The following is a 15,585-nucleotide window of genomic DNA, read 5'->3' as shown; positions in this document are numbered from 1 at the left end:
TGAGCATGCACAGATCCATGCGGGTGTGCACCAGGTCGTCTGTGAAGTTTGTACTGTCTGTGAAGTTTGTACCGAGTGGGTGATTGATTGGATTGGATTGGATTGGATTTGTATGCCGCCCCTCTCCGTAGACTTGGGGCGGCGAACAACAGTAGTAAACAGCATATGACAATCCAATATAAACAGTTAAAAACCCCTATTGTAAAACCAACATACATACAGACATACCATGCATAAAATTGTAAAGGCCTAGGGGGAAAGAGTATCTCAGTTCCTCCATGCCTGGCGGCAGAGGTGGGTTTTAAGAAGCTTGCGAAAGGCAAGGAGGGTGGGAGCAATTCTAATCTCTGGGGGGAGTTGGTTCCAGAGGGTCGGGGCCGCCACAGAGTAGGCTCTTCCCCTGGGTCCCGCCAAGCGACATTGTTTAGTTGACGGGTCCCGGAGAAGACCCACTCTGTGGGACCTAACTGGTTGCTGGGATTCGTGCAGCAGAAGGCGGTCCCTGAGATAGTCTGGTCCAGTGATGTTTGCCAAGAGGTTAAAATGCTGTTGTTGTTTTGTTTTTTTTCACCTTCCCTCCTTCTTCTTTACCTTCCTCAGGCCGTATCCCTTTGTGCTGTTTTACTCCAAATTTAATGGTGTCGAGATGTGTGTGGATGCCCGCACTTTCGGAAATGATGCCAGATTCATCAGGCGTTCCTGCACAGCAAACGCTGAGGTAAACGGCGGTGCTGATGTGGCCTTGAGTATTTGGCAAGTGTGATTTTGAGTTTATGCTCTACAAATCAAGCAGAGATAATCCCATGCCAATTAAGCGCAGAGGACTCAGACTATGCCCTGTGAATTTTATAATGCCAGAGCTATAGAGAGAGAGAGGAAAATAGTTTCATGGGATTGCTGCAGCGGGGGGAGGCAGGAGGACTAGTACTTTTATGGTGTCATTAATAGGTGATATTTTGATTTGTATGTGTGCTGGTGCATTTCTCATTAATAAAATTCTGTATTGGATGGCAAAGCACTCCTTTTCAGTTTTAGATGCAGTGTGCGAGTGTGTGTGTGTATATAATCTTGCTTTTCAGGAATAACCAGCCACTTTGCAGGAGCTGGTTTTTACAGTTCACCTTTGCAGCAAGACCAATGCCTTGCTGTAGTGTGTTAGTAGTGCTGCTTTTATATTGCAGGTTCGTCATGTGATTGCAGATGGGATGATTCACCTGTGCATATATGCGGTCACTTCCATTGCCAAAGATGCAGAGGTCACCATTGCCTTTGATTATGAGTATAGTATCTGGTAAGTTGTCTTGGTGTTGTTTCCTTGTTATTACCCTTCCTTCCATATTTTTACTTTCTTACTCCTTACATATTTATACTTTTTTACTTTCTATTTATTTATTTATTTTTAGGGGTGGGTGGGTTTTGAAGCATGTTGTGCAATAGGACCCCTTCCTTCCTAGACATTTGGCCCAAATGAACACAAGAACAAGGGAACACAATCTGAAGTTAGTTGGGGGAAAGATCAAAAGCAACGTGAGAAAATATTATTTCACTGAAAGAGTAGTAGATCCTTGGAACAAACTTCCAGCAGACGTGGTTGGTAAATCCACAGTAACTGAATTTAAACATGCCTGGGATAAACATAGATCCATTGTAAGATAAAATACAGGAAATAGTATAAGGACAGAGTAGATGGACCATGAGGTCTTTTTCTGCCGTCAATCTTCTATGTTTCTATGTTTCTAAATAATTTTAACCTTCAAATTTATTCTTGTAGCATTTTTATAGTGTCATTTTTATTTTGTCATAAGCTGCCCAGAGTTGTGTGATGGTGAGGTGGGCGGCATATATATTTTAAGAAATAAATAGCATAATTTCTTGAGGTTTTGAAGAATGGTACTAAAAACGCTTTTATATCTTTCGTGGTGGAACAGCAATTATAAAGTGGATTGTGCCTGCCACAAAGGAAACCGGAATTGTCCTGTGCAAAAGCGGAGCCTGAACCCCGTGGAACAACTACCTCCACCTATTCTGGACACTCTGATTGGAGCAGAAACTAGGCGCCGGAAAGCCCGGCGTAAGGAACTGGAGCAGCAGGGTGCAGCCTCAGATGAGAACAGCAATCCCCAAAACGAGGAAGTCTCTGAGGGTCTGGCTGCAGTGAGCGATAATGAGGTAAATGTCCCCATCACTCTGGATAAGTGAGAATTGGTCATTAATTAATCACGGAATGAATCGGGGGGTTTTCCTGGATAAAGCTGAAAGGTCTCAGCGTTGATCCTCATAGCAATAACACGTACGGTTTTATTTACCGCTTCACAATGCTTTACCGCTCTCTCTGAGCTGTTTATAGAGTCATCCTATTGCCCCAACAATCTGGCTCCTCATATCTACTCACAGTTGTGACTGCTTTTGAGGTTTTCTTCTGTTTCTCTTTAGGCTGCAGATAAGGAAGAGAAGCCAGAGGAGGAGAATGAAACTGCTGCCGATGAGCTGGGAGGCCAGGGCAGACGGGCAAGTATTTCTTAAATATTTAATTTATTCTAGTGTTTTGTGATGGCTATTGTCTTCCGTTGGGCATAGGTATTTCCTAGAATTTTCTGATAGGTTGTTGCTGAGTTACATTTCTCCATATATTCCATTAGAAAGATTGAGTACCTCTGCTCTACTTAGACAATATGTAGGACAACGTGTAGGAAGAATCAACTCCAGAAGACTTTGGATCCGGATAGTTTTTGAAAGTCTCTTCAGTACCTACCTGCAGACTTGGTTGTTAATCAGGATGTGGATTAGTAGAATTTAAACAAGCAAGCATCTGCCACACAATACCCCAGGGTTACCAGTTGTTGGTAAGAAAGACAAAAATAAAGTCTGCATAGTAGCCGTTGCAATACCAGGAAGGCATTAGGAGAGAAGAGAAAGGGGGGAAATAGTTATACATAGAAATAGATTTACTGTGAAAAAGGAAGGAAGGAGAGAGAGAAGAAAAAAGAAAAGTGTACCAATAGTAATAAGTGCTTTAGGTGTAATTCCAAAACGTCTAGAATACCATCACGGTATTACAAAGTCAATGGCAAAAGGCAGCTTCCCTTGGAATAAGTTTACATCCTGCAACAATACTTTTAATAACATTGAACAACAACTACATGTACTTATCCCAGATCCTTGGGAAGGACTGGATAGGTGGATAAAAATGACCCAGCCAGTCTAAACTGCACGAATCCCAGCGGCTGGTTAGGTCCCACAGAGTTGGTCTTCCCTGGGTCCTGTCAACTAAACAATGTCGTCTGGCGGGACCCAGGGGAAGGGCCTTCTCTGTGGCGGCTCCGACCCTCTGGAATCAACTCCCCCCAGAGATTAGAACTGCCCCCACCCTCCTTGCCTTTCGGAAACTCCTTAAAACCCACCTCTGTCGTCAGGCTTGGGGGAACTGAGACATCTCCCCCTTGCCCTAAGTAGTTTTGTGCATGATATGACTGTGGGTATGTATTTTATATATTGGGGTTTTTATTTTTAGACTTTTTAATGTAAAACTGTTATTTTAGATTTTAAATGATTAGATTTGTTACCATATATTGTTTTTATCACTGTTGTGAGCCGCCCCGAGTCTGCAGAGAGGGGCGGCATACAAATCTAACAAACAAACAAACAAATAAGCAAACATCTGGCTGACTATGTGACCAACCATAACTTCTGCCTTTTATATTTTACAGTCAACTTAAAGGCAGATATAACTATTGCTCCTGGCGCCTGTTTCCCCTACTACAACAACATTGTGCAGTGGGTTGGACTGAGAAAAAATAACAGATCTAAAATCACTCAGCTGGCTTGCCTGGTTAAGGGAGGCCTAGAACCCCCAGTCTAGCCCTAACCATTAATCACTTACTTCAGAAGTGTGTGTCTTGTTTATATGCATTGTTTCAAACAATACTAATTCTGTATTCCCTGCTCTCAGAACAACTGTAAACTAAGCTAACTGTCCATTACTTTGTAATATAGTACATACCTAAAAGTGCATATCTTCTGTTGTCATCGTCCCTGTTCTGACAGGAAGTCTGGGTATTAGGGTGTTGTTTCTACAGTTTATCTCTATCTCTATCCCTCCATAATCTGTGGTTTGAGTTATGCCCCGTTCCTCCCTTTCTTCCCCTCGGAGCTGTGTTAATCTTGGTTTCTGCTTCTGTCTGCTAGACCCGAGAAGACAGAAAGGTGGAAGCTATCATGCATGTATTTGAGAATCTGGAAAAGAGAAAGAGGAGGAGAGATCTGCCATCGTCCGACAGGAGCAGCACAGACGCAGAGATCGTGGTTACCGCAGAGACCCCAGAACCAGAAGAAGCGAAACCCGAGCCAAATGAAAGCGAAGATAACAGTTCGGCTTCAATTGTACCGGTGGCAAGTGCTCCAACCTGTGTGAGCAGCGTCGGGGTGAACACCCGGAGATCTTCACAGGCTGGGGTAAGAAGAACAATAGAACTGTTGAGGATCAGATTGGAAAACTGCTGAATTTGGAGGGTTGATTTCATTGACAGAGTAAAAAAAAAACCCAGCCACTTGTTTGGAAAATATAATTCGGTTTTCTGGTCTGTCTCCTGTCTTCCCATCAAATATTGCTAGGGAATTTTCTTAGTTTGCTGTGAGCCCTTAGCTGGTTACCGAGCTGGCACAGACAATTCACCATTGCCAAATGAATGCTAGGTTTGGAGAAGCCGTTTCATCTATCATGTTGATCTTTTCTTTTCTTTTTAAGGTTATCTCATCTTGTGAAATTGAATTTCTGTCTACAAAGATTAGAAATCAGGGCATTTTGGTTGGGAAAGTGTCAACGAAAAGTTGCGCACACTTTCCTGGGATGTATAATTCATTCATCGTTCCATGGTTTTGGTCCCTCAAAAGGGGGGGCTAGAACGTCTTTTCCAAGCTTAGATCCTAAAGTCCAAGACGCTGCCTTCATACTGTAAACCTGTATAGCCAGCTCTTTGAGGAGTACAGAGTACCAAAACGTACAGCGTAAACTTGAGAATTCCTTGCCTTCAATAGTTGTTTACATTGCAGGAGACGAGTATAGATAAACCAGTCCCTAAACCGGCACCACCAAAAACACCGCGGCCCAGGCCCAAAAGCCGCTTCTCGCGTTATCGGAGCACCTCAGCCCAGAGACTAAGAAGGCAAAAACAAGCTGCCAGTGCCCAGCAGAATGAACTTTCTCAAGCTGCTCCAGAGGAAGGAAGTGGTACCAGCACAGCAGCGGAAGTGAGCAGGGTAGAAGGCCCAGGAGAGGGGAGACCACAGGTGGTGAACTCTGATCCAGTGGTGACAGCGGCTGCAGGATCCCAGGCCAACCGGGCAGCACCCAAATACCCTAAAACGAAAAAGGTAAATGCAGAATGGGAAAAGGATGGGGTGAAGGCATCTCCCCTTGCAACAGCAAGAAGATAATTTTGCTTCATGTAGCTCCTATAATGTGGCGTGTTGCTTTAGTTTGCTTGTTTGCTTTTATGTTTACTAATGTTTGTTAAATCTAAACCAGAATTTGGGGGGGGGGGGGAGTACAGAAATCAAAATGTAAAGTTTGGATTATTATTATTATTATTATTATTATTATTATTATTATTATTATTATTATTTATTAGATTTGTAGGCCGCCCCTCTCCATAGACTCGGGGCGGCTCACAACAGAATATAACAGTTCATAACAAATCTAATAATTTACAATTTAAAATATTTTAAAACCCCCATTACTAAGCAAACATACGTACAAACATACCATACATACATTGTATAGGCCCGGGGGAGATATCTCAGTTCCCCCATGCCTGACGACAGAGGTGGGTTTTGAGGAGTTTACGAAAGGCAAGGAGGGTGGGGGCAGTTCTAATCTCCGGGGGGAGTTGGTTCCAGAGAGTCGGGGCCGCCACAGAGAAGGCTCTTCCCCTGGGACCCGCCAACCAACATTGTTTAGTTAACGGGACCCTGAGAAGGCCCACTGTGGGACCTAATCGGTCACTGGGATTCGTGCAGCAGAAGGCGGTCCCGGAAATATTCTGGTCCGATGCCATGAAGGGCTTTATAGGATATTTCTTGATTTGATGCAGTCTTCCTCCACTGATTTTTATAACTAGTCGGCAGTCTTAATTAGAAAACCAAAAAGGTTAGCAACGTTCAGCTGAATTAACACATTGAGAGTATCGGTGATCCCAGAGCAGTTGCAACAAAAAATTTTGCATCTAAATTTGTTGCAACTGCTCTGGGATCACCAATACTCTCAATGTGTTAATTCAAAGAGTGTGTTAAAGTTGAACTTTACAAAATGTAAAAAAAAAGATGCCATTGGTGTACTTTTCCCCCCCACAAGATTTATTTTTTTTGGCACTGCCCCACAGAAATCAGCAGTTTCCCACAGAATTATGAAAGGCAATGTTGAATGAAATAAAGCATGAATGGTAAAAGCTGATCCAAGACTCTGAATAGTCTTAAGTGATGCCAACTCAAGAATTATTGAACTGGGAAGCAAGTGCTCTAATGAAATCTTATACTTGATTTATTGAAGCCAAGGAAAAATGACAGGTTTTTTTTTAATTCAAACATCAAAAAGGATATTTTCATAATCAGATTTTAATTCATCACTTTATATTTTAGTTATAGTTAGTGTAATATCTTTTTAAATATGATGCATGTGATGTCTAAAATAACTTTAAATATGCAGCCTCCAGGATTATAGAATCCACACAGTGATATTAAAAATACAGTGATCCCTCGATGTTCGCGATCTCGATGTTCGCGAAACGCTATATCGCGATTTTTCCCACGATGACGTCACTCTCTTCCTTCCTCTTGCTCTCGAGCGGCGGGTGAACGGGCGAGCGGCAAACAGCGGGTGGGTGGGTGAACGGGCGAGCGGCAAACGGCGGGCGGGCGGGTGAACGGGCGAGCGGCAAACGGCGGGTGGGCGGGTGAACGGGCGAGCGGCAAATGGCGGGCGGGTGAACGGGCGAGCGGCAAACGGCGGGCGGGCGGGTGAACGGGCGAGCGGCAAACGGCGGGCAGGCATCAGCGAGCGGCAAACGGCGGGCGGGCATCAGCGAGGAGCCGAGGCGGCGGGGAAGACCCAGGGAAGGTTCCTTCGGCCTCCCAGCAGCTGATCTGCTCGGTAGCGCAGCAGCAGCGAGGAGCCGAAGATCGGGGTTTCCCCTTTGTGTGGGCGGCTGGGAAACCCCGATCTTCGGCTCCTCGCTGCTGCTGCGCTACCGAGCAGATCAGCTGCTGGGCGGCCGAAGGATCCTTCCCTGGGTCTTCCCCGCCGCCCACACGCAAACCCCACCATCTGCGCATGCGCGGCCATGGAAAAAAAGGGCGCGCATGCGCAGATGGTGTTTTTACTTCCAGAACCCTACATCGCGAAAAATCGATTATCGCGAGGGGTCCTGGAACGGAACCCTCGCGATAATGGAGGGATCACTGTACTGTAACACACATAAAATTCAATATGAGGGGAAATGTATCAGGTTATCCTTATTGTGTGAGATCTGGAAGGCTTCTGGAAGACCTAGGAACTGGCATATTAATATGAATATAAAATCTTTTTGCATAAATGTTATATTTTGAATTAAATCCATTATGAGAATTATTTCACCATAATGAATCAGCTGCATAAGTAAATATTACATTTGAATACAAAATTAAATTACATTGAAATGCATTAATCGATCAATATGGCATTTAATTATATCTTGGTGTCATTTTTTAAAGATATTGAGTTGGTTTTGCTTCAAAATGGGAATTTGACTGAAAGAAGTAAAACATTGTGGTTCTGAGAGATCCCTGTAAGTCAGAATTTTTAGTAAAAGATCAACTAGTGAAGTCGATGGGGGAAGTAACGATGAAGCCAATTTTAGGCAAAGTTCCAAACTTAATATCTACATCTTATTTTTATATATTTATGATTACAGCTGCAAGCCTCACAGTCATTTTCAGAGTGAGATGGCAGCCTGTACATTTTATTTATTTATTTATTTATTTATTTATTTTGTCCAATAAACAATGAGGGTTTTAGTGGGTATATATCTATATACGCATAGTAAAATACATGATGAAGGTTATAGAGGAGATACTCATAGTAAAATATATCTAAGAAATAATAGAAAAGAAGATACAGTAATAGAACATATCAATGAAAGAATAGAAGAGATATAGGAATAGAAGAAAGGTATAGGAGATATAGGAGAGCAATAGGACAGGGGACGGAAGGCACTCTAGTGCACTTGTACTCGCCCCTTACTGACCTCTTAGGAATCTGGATAGGTCAACCGTAGATAATCTAAGGGTAAAGTGTTGGGGGTTTGGGGATGACACTATGGAGTCCGGTAATGAGTTCCACGCTTCGACAACTCGGTTACTGAAGTCATATTTTTTACAGTTAAGTTTGGAGCGGTTAATATTAAGTTTAAATCTGTTGTGTGCTCTTGTGTTGTTGTGGTTGAAGCTGAAGTAGTCGCCGACAGGCAGGAATGAACAAAAGAAATAAATACATTTTGAAAAAGTCAGATTCCAATCCCCCGCTGACACCACAACATTTCTGCCTATCTTCATTATCCCACTAATGTTTGTACATTCTTGTTAACTTTATATAGTAAAATACGTCTTGTTTCTGTTTCTAGTACCTGGTTACAGAGTGGCTGAATGACAAAGCAGAGAAGCAGGAGTGTCCCATTGAGTGCCCTTTACGTATCACCACTGACCCAACTGTTCTGGCTACCACCCTGAACATGTTGCCAGGCCTTGTTCACTCCCCACTCATTTGTACCACCCCTAAACATTATATCCGTTTTGGCTCTCCGTTCAACCCAGAAAGGCGAAGGCAGCCATTTCAGCTGGATGGGAATTACAGCTCTTGTAAAAAGGTATATTTTTCCACTGTGTCTACACTTTTAATACCTTGACACATTTCACACACACAACATAGTAGAAGAAAGCTTTATAACACGGATCTGGGGTCCAGCGTCAGGCCACAGCCCATTTTGAATCAGACTGCAAAAGTGAAGGGTGAGTTTGTGTGTGTTTGTGTGTGCGTACATACACATGAAGCGGTATATATGAAAGTCACACACACACACACACACACACACACACACACAAAACTATCCCTTCTCCCCTCCCTGCCACCACCGTTGGTCCACCGAGGAGTGGTAAGTTCCTCCTGGTTTGGATCAGCACCCAAACCCACTGATGATGTCACTGAACTGGATTGGTCAATGCCGGTCTGTGGGCGCTGCCATTTTGTGTGGGGGATTTTTTTTACTTTTTTGAAGGTTTTTCCTGTTCTGCCGCTTGAAAGAGGGCCCTCCCTCCCACTCCTGGGTTTATACTTGTTAGAATGTCTAGGTAATATAATAAACCTTCAAGAAACTTTAAGTAGAGTTAATGTAGCAATGTGAGTTAATCAGTCAATAAATCAGACAGTACAAAATGCAACAATATTATTATATACAAATAGGCAAATAATAATAGTTACACAGTCCAATATCATATACATATAATCCTAATAATGGTTTACAAACCAGGTTAACGCATACAGCAAAATATACACACAGCAAATATAAATCTCTCTAGTATAACTCCCCCAAGAGGAACATTGTTGGTGCCCTCTTATGGCCAACCAGCAAATGACTCTTAAAGGTACAGTCATAAACTTACATTGTTAGCTTCTGTATTGCAACATCCAACATATTTACATACAATATACTAACAATACTTCCAAAGCCCAGCTGATCAGCTCCTCAGCTATGTTCTGTGCTGATTTCAAGTTACTGAGCATGCGTGGAAGCAAAATAGCACGTGGGGACATGCACTTCCGTTGCAATGCGAACTGGTGGGGAAGGCAAGTAGAACCCACCTGCCACCAAGCCAGAGACTTTGGAGACTGCTGTTTTATGATTCCTCCTTTATTCATTCATTCATTCATTCATTCATTCATTCATTCATTCATTTATTTATTTTAGTATGCCGCCCCTCTCCAGCTCACAACAGCAAAAGAAAACAATATATAATACAAATTCAATAATTAGAAAGCTAAAAACCCATAATTTTTTAAAAAAATGTTTAAATAAAAATAGTCTGTAAAGTAGCAGTGATGATCTCGCAGAATAGATATCCGAGTTTTAAATCAAAATCAGACTTCAGACTTACATTTCTAGGCCAATATTTTTCAACCTTGGTGGCTTTAAAATATGTGGACTTCAACTCCTAACATTCCCCAGCCAGCATTTTCCATGCTGACTGAGGAATTCTGGGAGTGTAAATCTGCATGCTTTAAAGCTGCTATGGTTGAGAAACATTGTTCTATATGTATGTCTAATGTGTTGCATGAGAAACCATGTTGTTTGGTGTCCAGGAATTATAGAATATTGTTTCTATATCTCTCTATATCAGGGCCGTCAAACTCTCAGCCCAGATGTGTCACGTGTTGGCCACTCCCACACCCCGTTTAGCAAAGGGGGGGAAAATCCAGATACAAGAGCCGAGGTGGCGCAGTGGTTAGACTGTAGCACTGCAGGCTACTTCAACTAACTGCTAGCTGTAGTTCAGCAGTTCAGATCTCACCACCAGCTCAAGTTTGACTCAGCCTTCCATCCTTCTGAGGTGGGCAATATGCTGATTGGACAGTTTGATTTCACAGAAGTTTGATTTTCTTGGAGTTATATTGTATTGTTTAAGTGCTCCCTTTATTTTTTTGAGCAGTTTATTTTAGAAAGGATCAAGCAGGAGAGCAAATTAAGAGGTGTTTTTTTAAAGCACTATAGGGAAAAGGTGCAATCAAAAATAGTCATAACTTCTGTACATTGACCCAAAAGTTACACATTCCCTTCCATGGATTTTCAAACTTTCTAAAGATAAATGTCAATCATTTATTTACTTTAAATTAAAAAAAGACAATCTCATATCACACTTAAGAATACACATGAACCAATATGATTTACATACTTTCTCCCTGTTCCTCTGTATGTTCCATGCTACATTCTAGCTTACATAATTGAATGGTAAACAGCTCTCTTGGCTTGTATGAAATCTGACATAAAAAGATTAGTTACCTCTGCTGAATTAAATTCAAATTTCCATATGAAATTGGTTACTAAATAGCTCATTGATTTAGGGCATGAACCAGAAGGTTTCTTTGTGTTTATTGTTTTTAGTTTAGAATAGCCTTTTCCAATCTGCACTCCAAATCCTTTTGGGAATTTTGACTCTTTAAATTCCAGTGTATTTATGTGGTCCCTAAGTTGAGAGAGACGGGTTTAAAATAAACATATGCTTCATTAAAATGAGAAAGTTGTGGTTCTGGTTTTGCAACCTTGAGACTTTCAATGTAGCAGTGTGTTTTTTAAAAAATTTGGTCATGCAACACATTAGCCCAAACTGGGAATGGCATTGATTAAAAATCTCTTCATTTTTTAAAAAATGTGTCTAGTTCTTAAGACTAGAAAAGCATTAATAAATATGAAATGTCACTTGCTTTGTATTTGTGGAGCAGTAGATCTAGGTCTGCGCTGATTATTTTTCCATATTCAACTCCATGTAGTTGGATTCCCCTGCACTAAAGCTATTGCTACTTTCCTCATTGTTTTTAATTTCTTGTCCAGAATTTGCCAAGTCAAATGAATATTCTAAGTACGTAAATGTGGAGAGAGAAAGTGAAGCAGTACAAAAATGAGATGTCACTGAAAAGTTTAACTTATCTTTGGGATAAGGTGTCAGTGGATGCTACCAGTGGAATTAAGGCCATGTGCTGAAAATTTCAGAAAAAAACATGCATTCAGTAGGGGTATGTTTTTTTTCCCCTTTCTTTTTTTCTTTCACAGCGCTGGATGAAGCAGGCTCTGGAAGAAGGAATGACTCAGACGTCACCTGCTTCCCAGGAGAACAAACCCCAGTGTCTATACCAAAGCAACGAGACTAGTAGTGTTTCTGGCATTTGCACAGAAAATACAGGTTGGTTGTGAATTCTTCTCACCATTGAAACATTAACGAGGAGGAAAACTATTGGGAGTTAAGTCCCAAACAGTGATTTTTTTAAAAAAAAAAGTTTAAAACAACCTTTTGTAAAGAGAGAGTCCTATAGCTATTCAGACATGGCCACCATGTACTTCAAAACAAAAAAAAAGGACCGTGCCACAACTGTAGGTTAATAATAATATAGATAAGACATGCAGATTTTGTAACAAGGGAGAGTTTAGGAGTGTTAAAAGCCCAATTGCTTAAATCCTGCCCTACACGATCCTGGGCAGCTCTGCATTTCTTAGTTGACCGGTTAAGCTGCTGCTGTAAAGACAGGTGGGAAACCTGTGCAAGGTGGCATTTTTTTCCTCTTGCTGGGCGGTTGCCTTGGGTGAGATGAGTACATTTTAATGCGTAAAAGGGCCCCCTTTCTCCCATCAAGACCAAGAGATGGGCACTCATAACAGAAAGTGTACTGCATGAAAGAAAAGTCAAGAGTTTGATGCTTAATGCTTTTCTCCTAACGCTTTCTAGGGAGATAATTGATTAACCAGTGGGCACCTGGTTACAGAGCAGCCGCTCTGCAGCAGAGCAGCTACCTTGCTACATCTGTGAGCGAAGCAAAAAGCTGAGTTTTAAAAATAGTAACTTTACATCTGTCTTTGCAGAGGAAGAGGGTGGCGAACTACCCAAGTCAGGGATCAGTTTTCCAAGGACGTCAGACGAGGCCCTAGGCAGTTTACAGATAACTGTGTGTTGCACAAAGGTTAGAGCCATCTAAAGTAGACAAAGCACCAGTTCTTGGGCAAATTTGCAATGTTGAGTGAGTGAGAGCAAAAGGAAAATCCAGAAGGTTTTCTCGGGATCTAAAAGATTTGTGTGAATTTGGAGTGGTTTCTAAGAGACCCACTGCAGTTGTCTGGTGGCATTAAAAAAAACAACCCCTCAACAAATATTTGTCTTTTGTCCCAACTCAGATTTATATTATATTCTAGTGTGTTGGTGCATAGTTGAGAAGAGCAGCCTATGTGTAACCACGAGGAGATTTTGTCACCCAAGAATGAAAGAAAGCTGGGTTGAACGATTGTTTAGAGAAGATTGTTTGTCGACTGAAAGGCAGCATCTCGAGAGAGAGGAACATCTCAAAGTACTTGCAGCAGTTAGCGAAATAGGAACTAATGAGACTTGGCTGGGGAGCTATTCCACAGAAGACGTCTTAGCAGTTAACGTCTTTCTTTCCATTCATAGGTATCTAGGGGCCTCTGTTGAACAAGAGTTTGAATTGTGGAGGATGAGAACCAATTTTTTTGCCTCCCCCACCAGTAGAAAGACAAACCTGAGAGCAGTGTAACGGCCAATGGAACAACCCGGTTTCGTTGTGTGTTTCAGCCAGTGGGGAGTTAACAAGTCTCGTTACAACAGGGAGAAATTGGAATTCCCACATTGGCAGCCCAGGAGCCTGTAGACAGCTTGTTTGCACAGCTGGCAAAGTGTTGTAAATAATCCAGCGATGGAAATCAGGGCCGATTGCATGGATTTTTATCAATTTTCTTTAGAGATCGTATAAGGAGAGAATGTTGTGAGGTTTTTTTTTTAAGTCCAAAAAATGTTTCTGGATGTATATGGAGTTATATGAAAGGTTTTGGTCTGTTGTGAAAGTTTAGATACGTGGGTGCCAAGGAAAACAGCCTCCATTGAAAAAGGCTGGGACCTTTAAGTCTTTTTGTCCTCAAGAAGTGGTTTCCCTTATCCCAAAAATAGTACTGTAGTACTATTATAGGAGATAATGAAATTTAAGAGCTCATTGAGTGAAGTCTGGGGTTGGGATTGACAGGGAGGGGGGAAACAAAAACAAAGAAAAATCCTGCGGAAAATTCAAATTAATTGGGAGCTGAAAAGAGTGCAACAATGAAGCCCGGTTGTCGGTACCAGGAACTTACCTGTAGAAGAGTAATGGAGGACGTGCAGGGAAGCCATTGCTTATATGGTGGATGAGATTTCCGTTTAGGATCAGGGAATTCTAAGGTCCAGCATACTCTCAGATGTGGAAGAATTTAACTGTAATGCTTTATTGATTAAGCCAGTGTTTCCCAACCTTGGCAACTTGAAGAGATTTGGACTTCAACTCCCAGAATTCCCCAGCCAGCGAATGCTGGCTGGGGAATTCTGGGAGTTGAAGTCCAGATCTCTTCAAGTTGCCAAGGTTGGGAAACACTGGATTTAGCCATATTAGAATCCTCGGAAGCTCACTGGATGACTTTGGCTCAGTCAGTCAGTCAATCAGTCACTTTCAGTCCATTCTCTTTATGTGATGTTGGTTGTGAGGAAAATTGAAGATGGAAAAGTAGGATATGGGCCTAATCGAATGAACGAATAGGCTGCTAAAAGCATGGTGTTGGGTTGGTGGTTAGCTCCTGGTTCAGCCTTGGTGTATAGATCCAGGACAGTTTTCCCATCAGCTGAGCTCCATCTCAGAAGGTGAAGAAAATGTATATGAATTTGTAAGGAATAGGTTTTGTATAAAGGTATTTCTGTCTTGACTACAGCTTTGAATTGTGACAAGGTTCCTGTTGCTGAATTAGTCTCAAAAAACAAATCATTTGGAGTTGTTTGCTTTTCCTTTTTTTAAAAGCTACTGAAGGGCCTGAATTTGACTGTTTTTCAGTGGAGCGCTTTTTTCATTCCTGAAAACATCCATTGAGTCCTGGGATTGTTCTTCTTTTTTGAACGTTGTCCCTGGTTTCAACTTTTGCATTAGCTTTGAGTGATTGTTAAAGTGGCAGGAGCCAAATTGTAAAATGCCACGGGGTACATGTAGAGGGATTAAATGTTGAGCACAGATGAGGGCTTTATAATAGGAGGATGTCATCTAGATCGTATGTTGAATTTCAGATGTATTGAGCCCTCTGAAGAAGTGGAAGTCTCGCTACCTGATGGAGCAGAGCGTCACTAAATTGTTGCGGCCGCTGTCTCCGGTCACTCCTCCGCTTCCCGACTCCCTGGTTCCAGATTCGCTGAGCCCACACCTCACCACGTCCTCCTCGTCTGTGCCAGAGGAGGAGAGTCGCAGTGGCTGCGGTGTGATCTTCTCCCCAATCCCTTCCTTGGCTGCTAGTCGCTGCAATACTCCACTACAGTTTGAGGTAAGCCAAGCTAGAAGGCTGGGGGGAAGCCGCTCTGCTTTAAAAAACTTAGGAGAACATGCATCAAAATTATTTGGAAGAAGGCTAACACAAGAGGCGTACGGATGGCGAGAACCTTCTGAGTTTTATTAGATACGGGTAGTCCTCGACTTCACCACCAGAACTGAGCCCCAAATTTCCATTGCTGAGCAAGACGGTTAAGTGAGCTTTGCCCCACTTTACAAACTCCCTTGCTGCAACCCATAAGTGAATCGCTGCCAAATATCTTCAAGTTGCCAAGGTTGGGAAACACTGGATTAAGCCATATTAGAATTCCCGGAAGCTCACTGGATGACTTTGTAATAACAGAGTTGTTAAACGAATCTGGCTTTCCCTATTGATGTTGCTTGTTCAGTAGGTCGCAAAAGGAGGATCACATGACTTCGGGATGCTGTGACCGCCAAAAATATATGCCAGC

At 42.2% G+C, this 15,585-nt stretch overlaps 1 protein-coding gene across 3 annotated transcripts in view; it reads left to right on the top strand.

Annotated features, from left to right (window-relative positions):
* LOC139155364 (histone-lysine N-methyltransferase SETD5-like) overlaps window positions 1-15,585 on the top strand; it is a 94,728-nt gene that overhangs the window by 61,588 nt on the left and 17,555 nt on the right. For all 3 annotated transcript variants that reach the window (XM_070730497.1, XM_070730496.1, XM_070730498.1), the window contains 9 exons: window positions 601-718; window positions 1,182-1,291; window positions 1,929-2,169; window positions 2,434-2,508; window positions 4,186-4,452; window positions 5,050-5,370; window positions 8,652-8,894; window positions 11,850-11,979; window positions 14,878-15,128. In XM_070730497.1, coding sequence (XP_070586598.1) covers window positions 601-718; window positions 1,182-1,291; window positions 1,929-2,169; window positions 2,434-2,508; window positions 4,186-4,452; window positions 5,050-5,370; window positions 8,652-8,894; window positions 11,850-11,979; window positions 14,878-15,128 — 1,756 coding nt within the window. The remainder of the gene's footprint in view (window positions 1-600; window positions 719-1,181; window positions 1,292-1,928; window positions 2,170-2,433; window positions 2,509-4,185; window positions 4,453-5,049; window positions 5,371-8,651; window positions 8,895-11,849; window positions 11,980-14,877; window positions 15,129-15,585) is intronic.

This window comes from Erythrolamprus reginae, unplaced genomic scaffold (genome assembly GCF_031021105.1).
Source record: "Erythrolamprus reginae isolate rEryReg1 unplaced genomic scaffold, rEryReg1.hap1 H_17, whole genome shotgun sequence".
NCBI lineage: Eukaryota > Metazoa > Chordata > Lepidosauria > Squamata > Dipsadidae > Erythrolamprus > Erythrolamprus reginae.
This window is presented reverse-complemented; position numbering and strand designations above follow the sequence as displayed.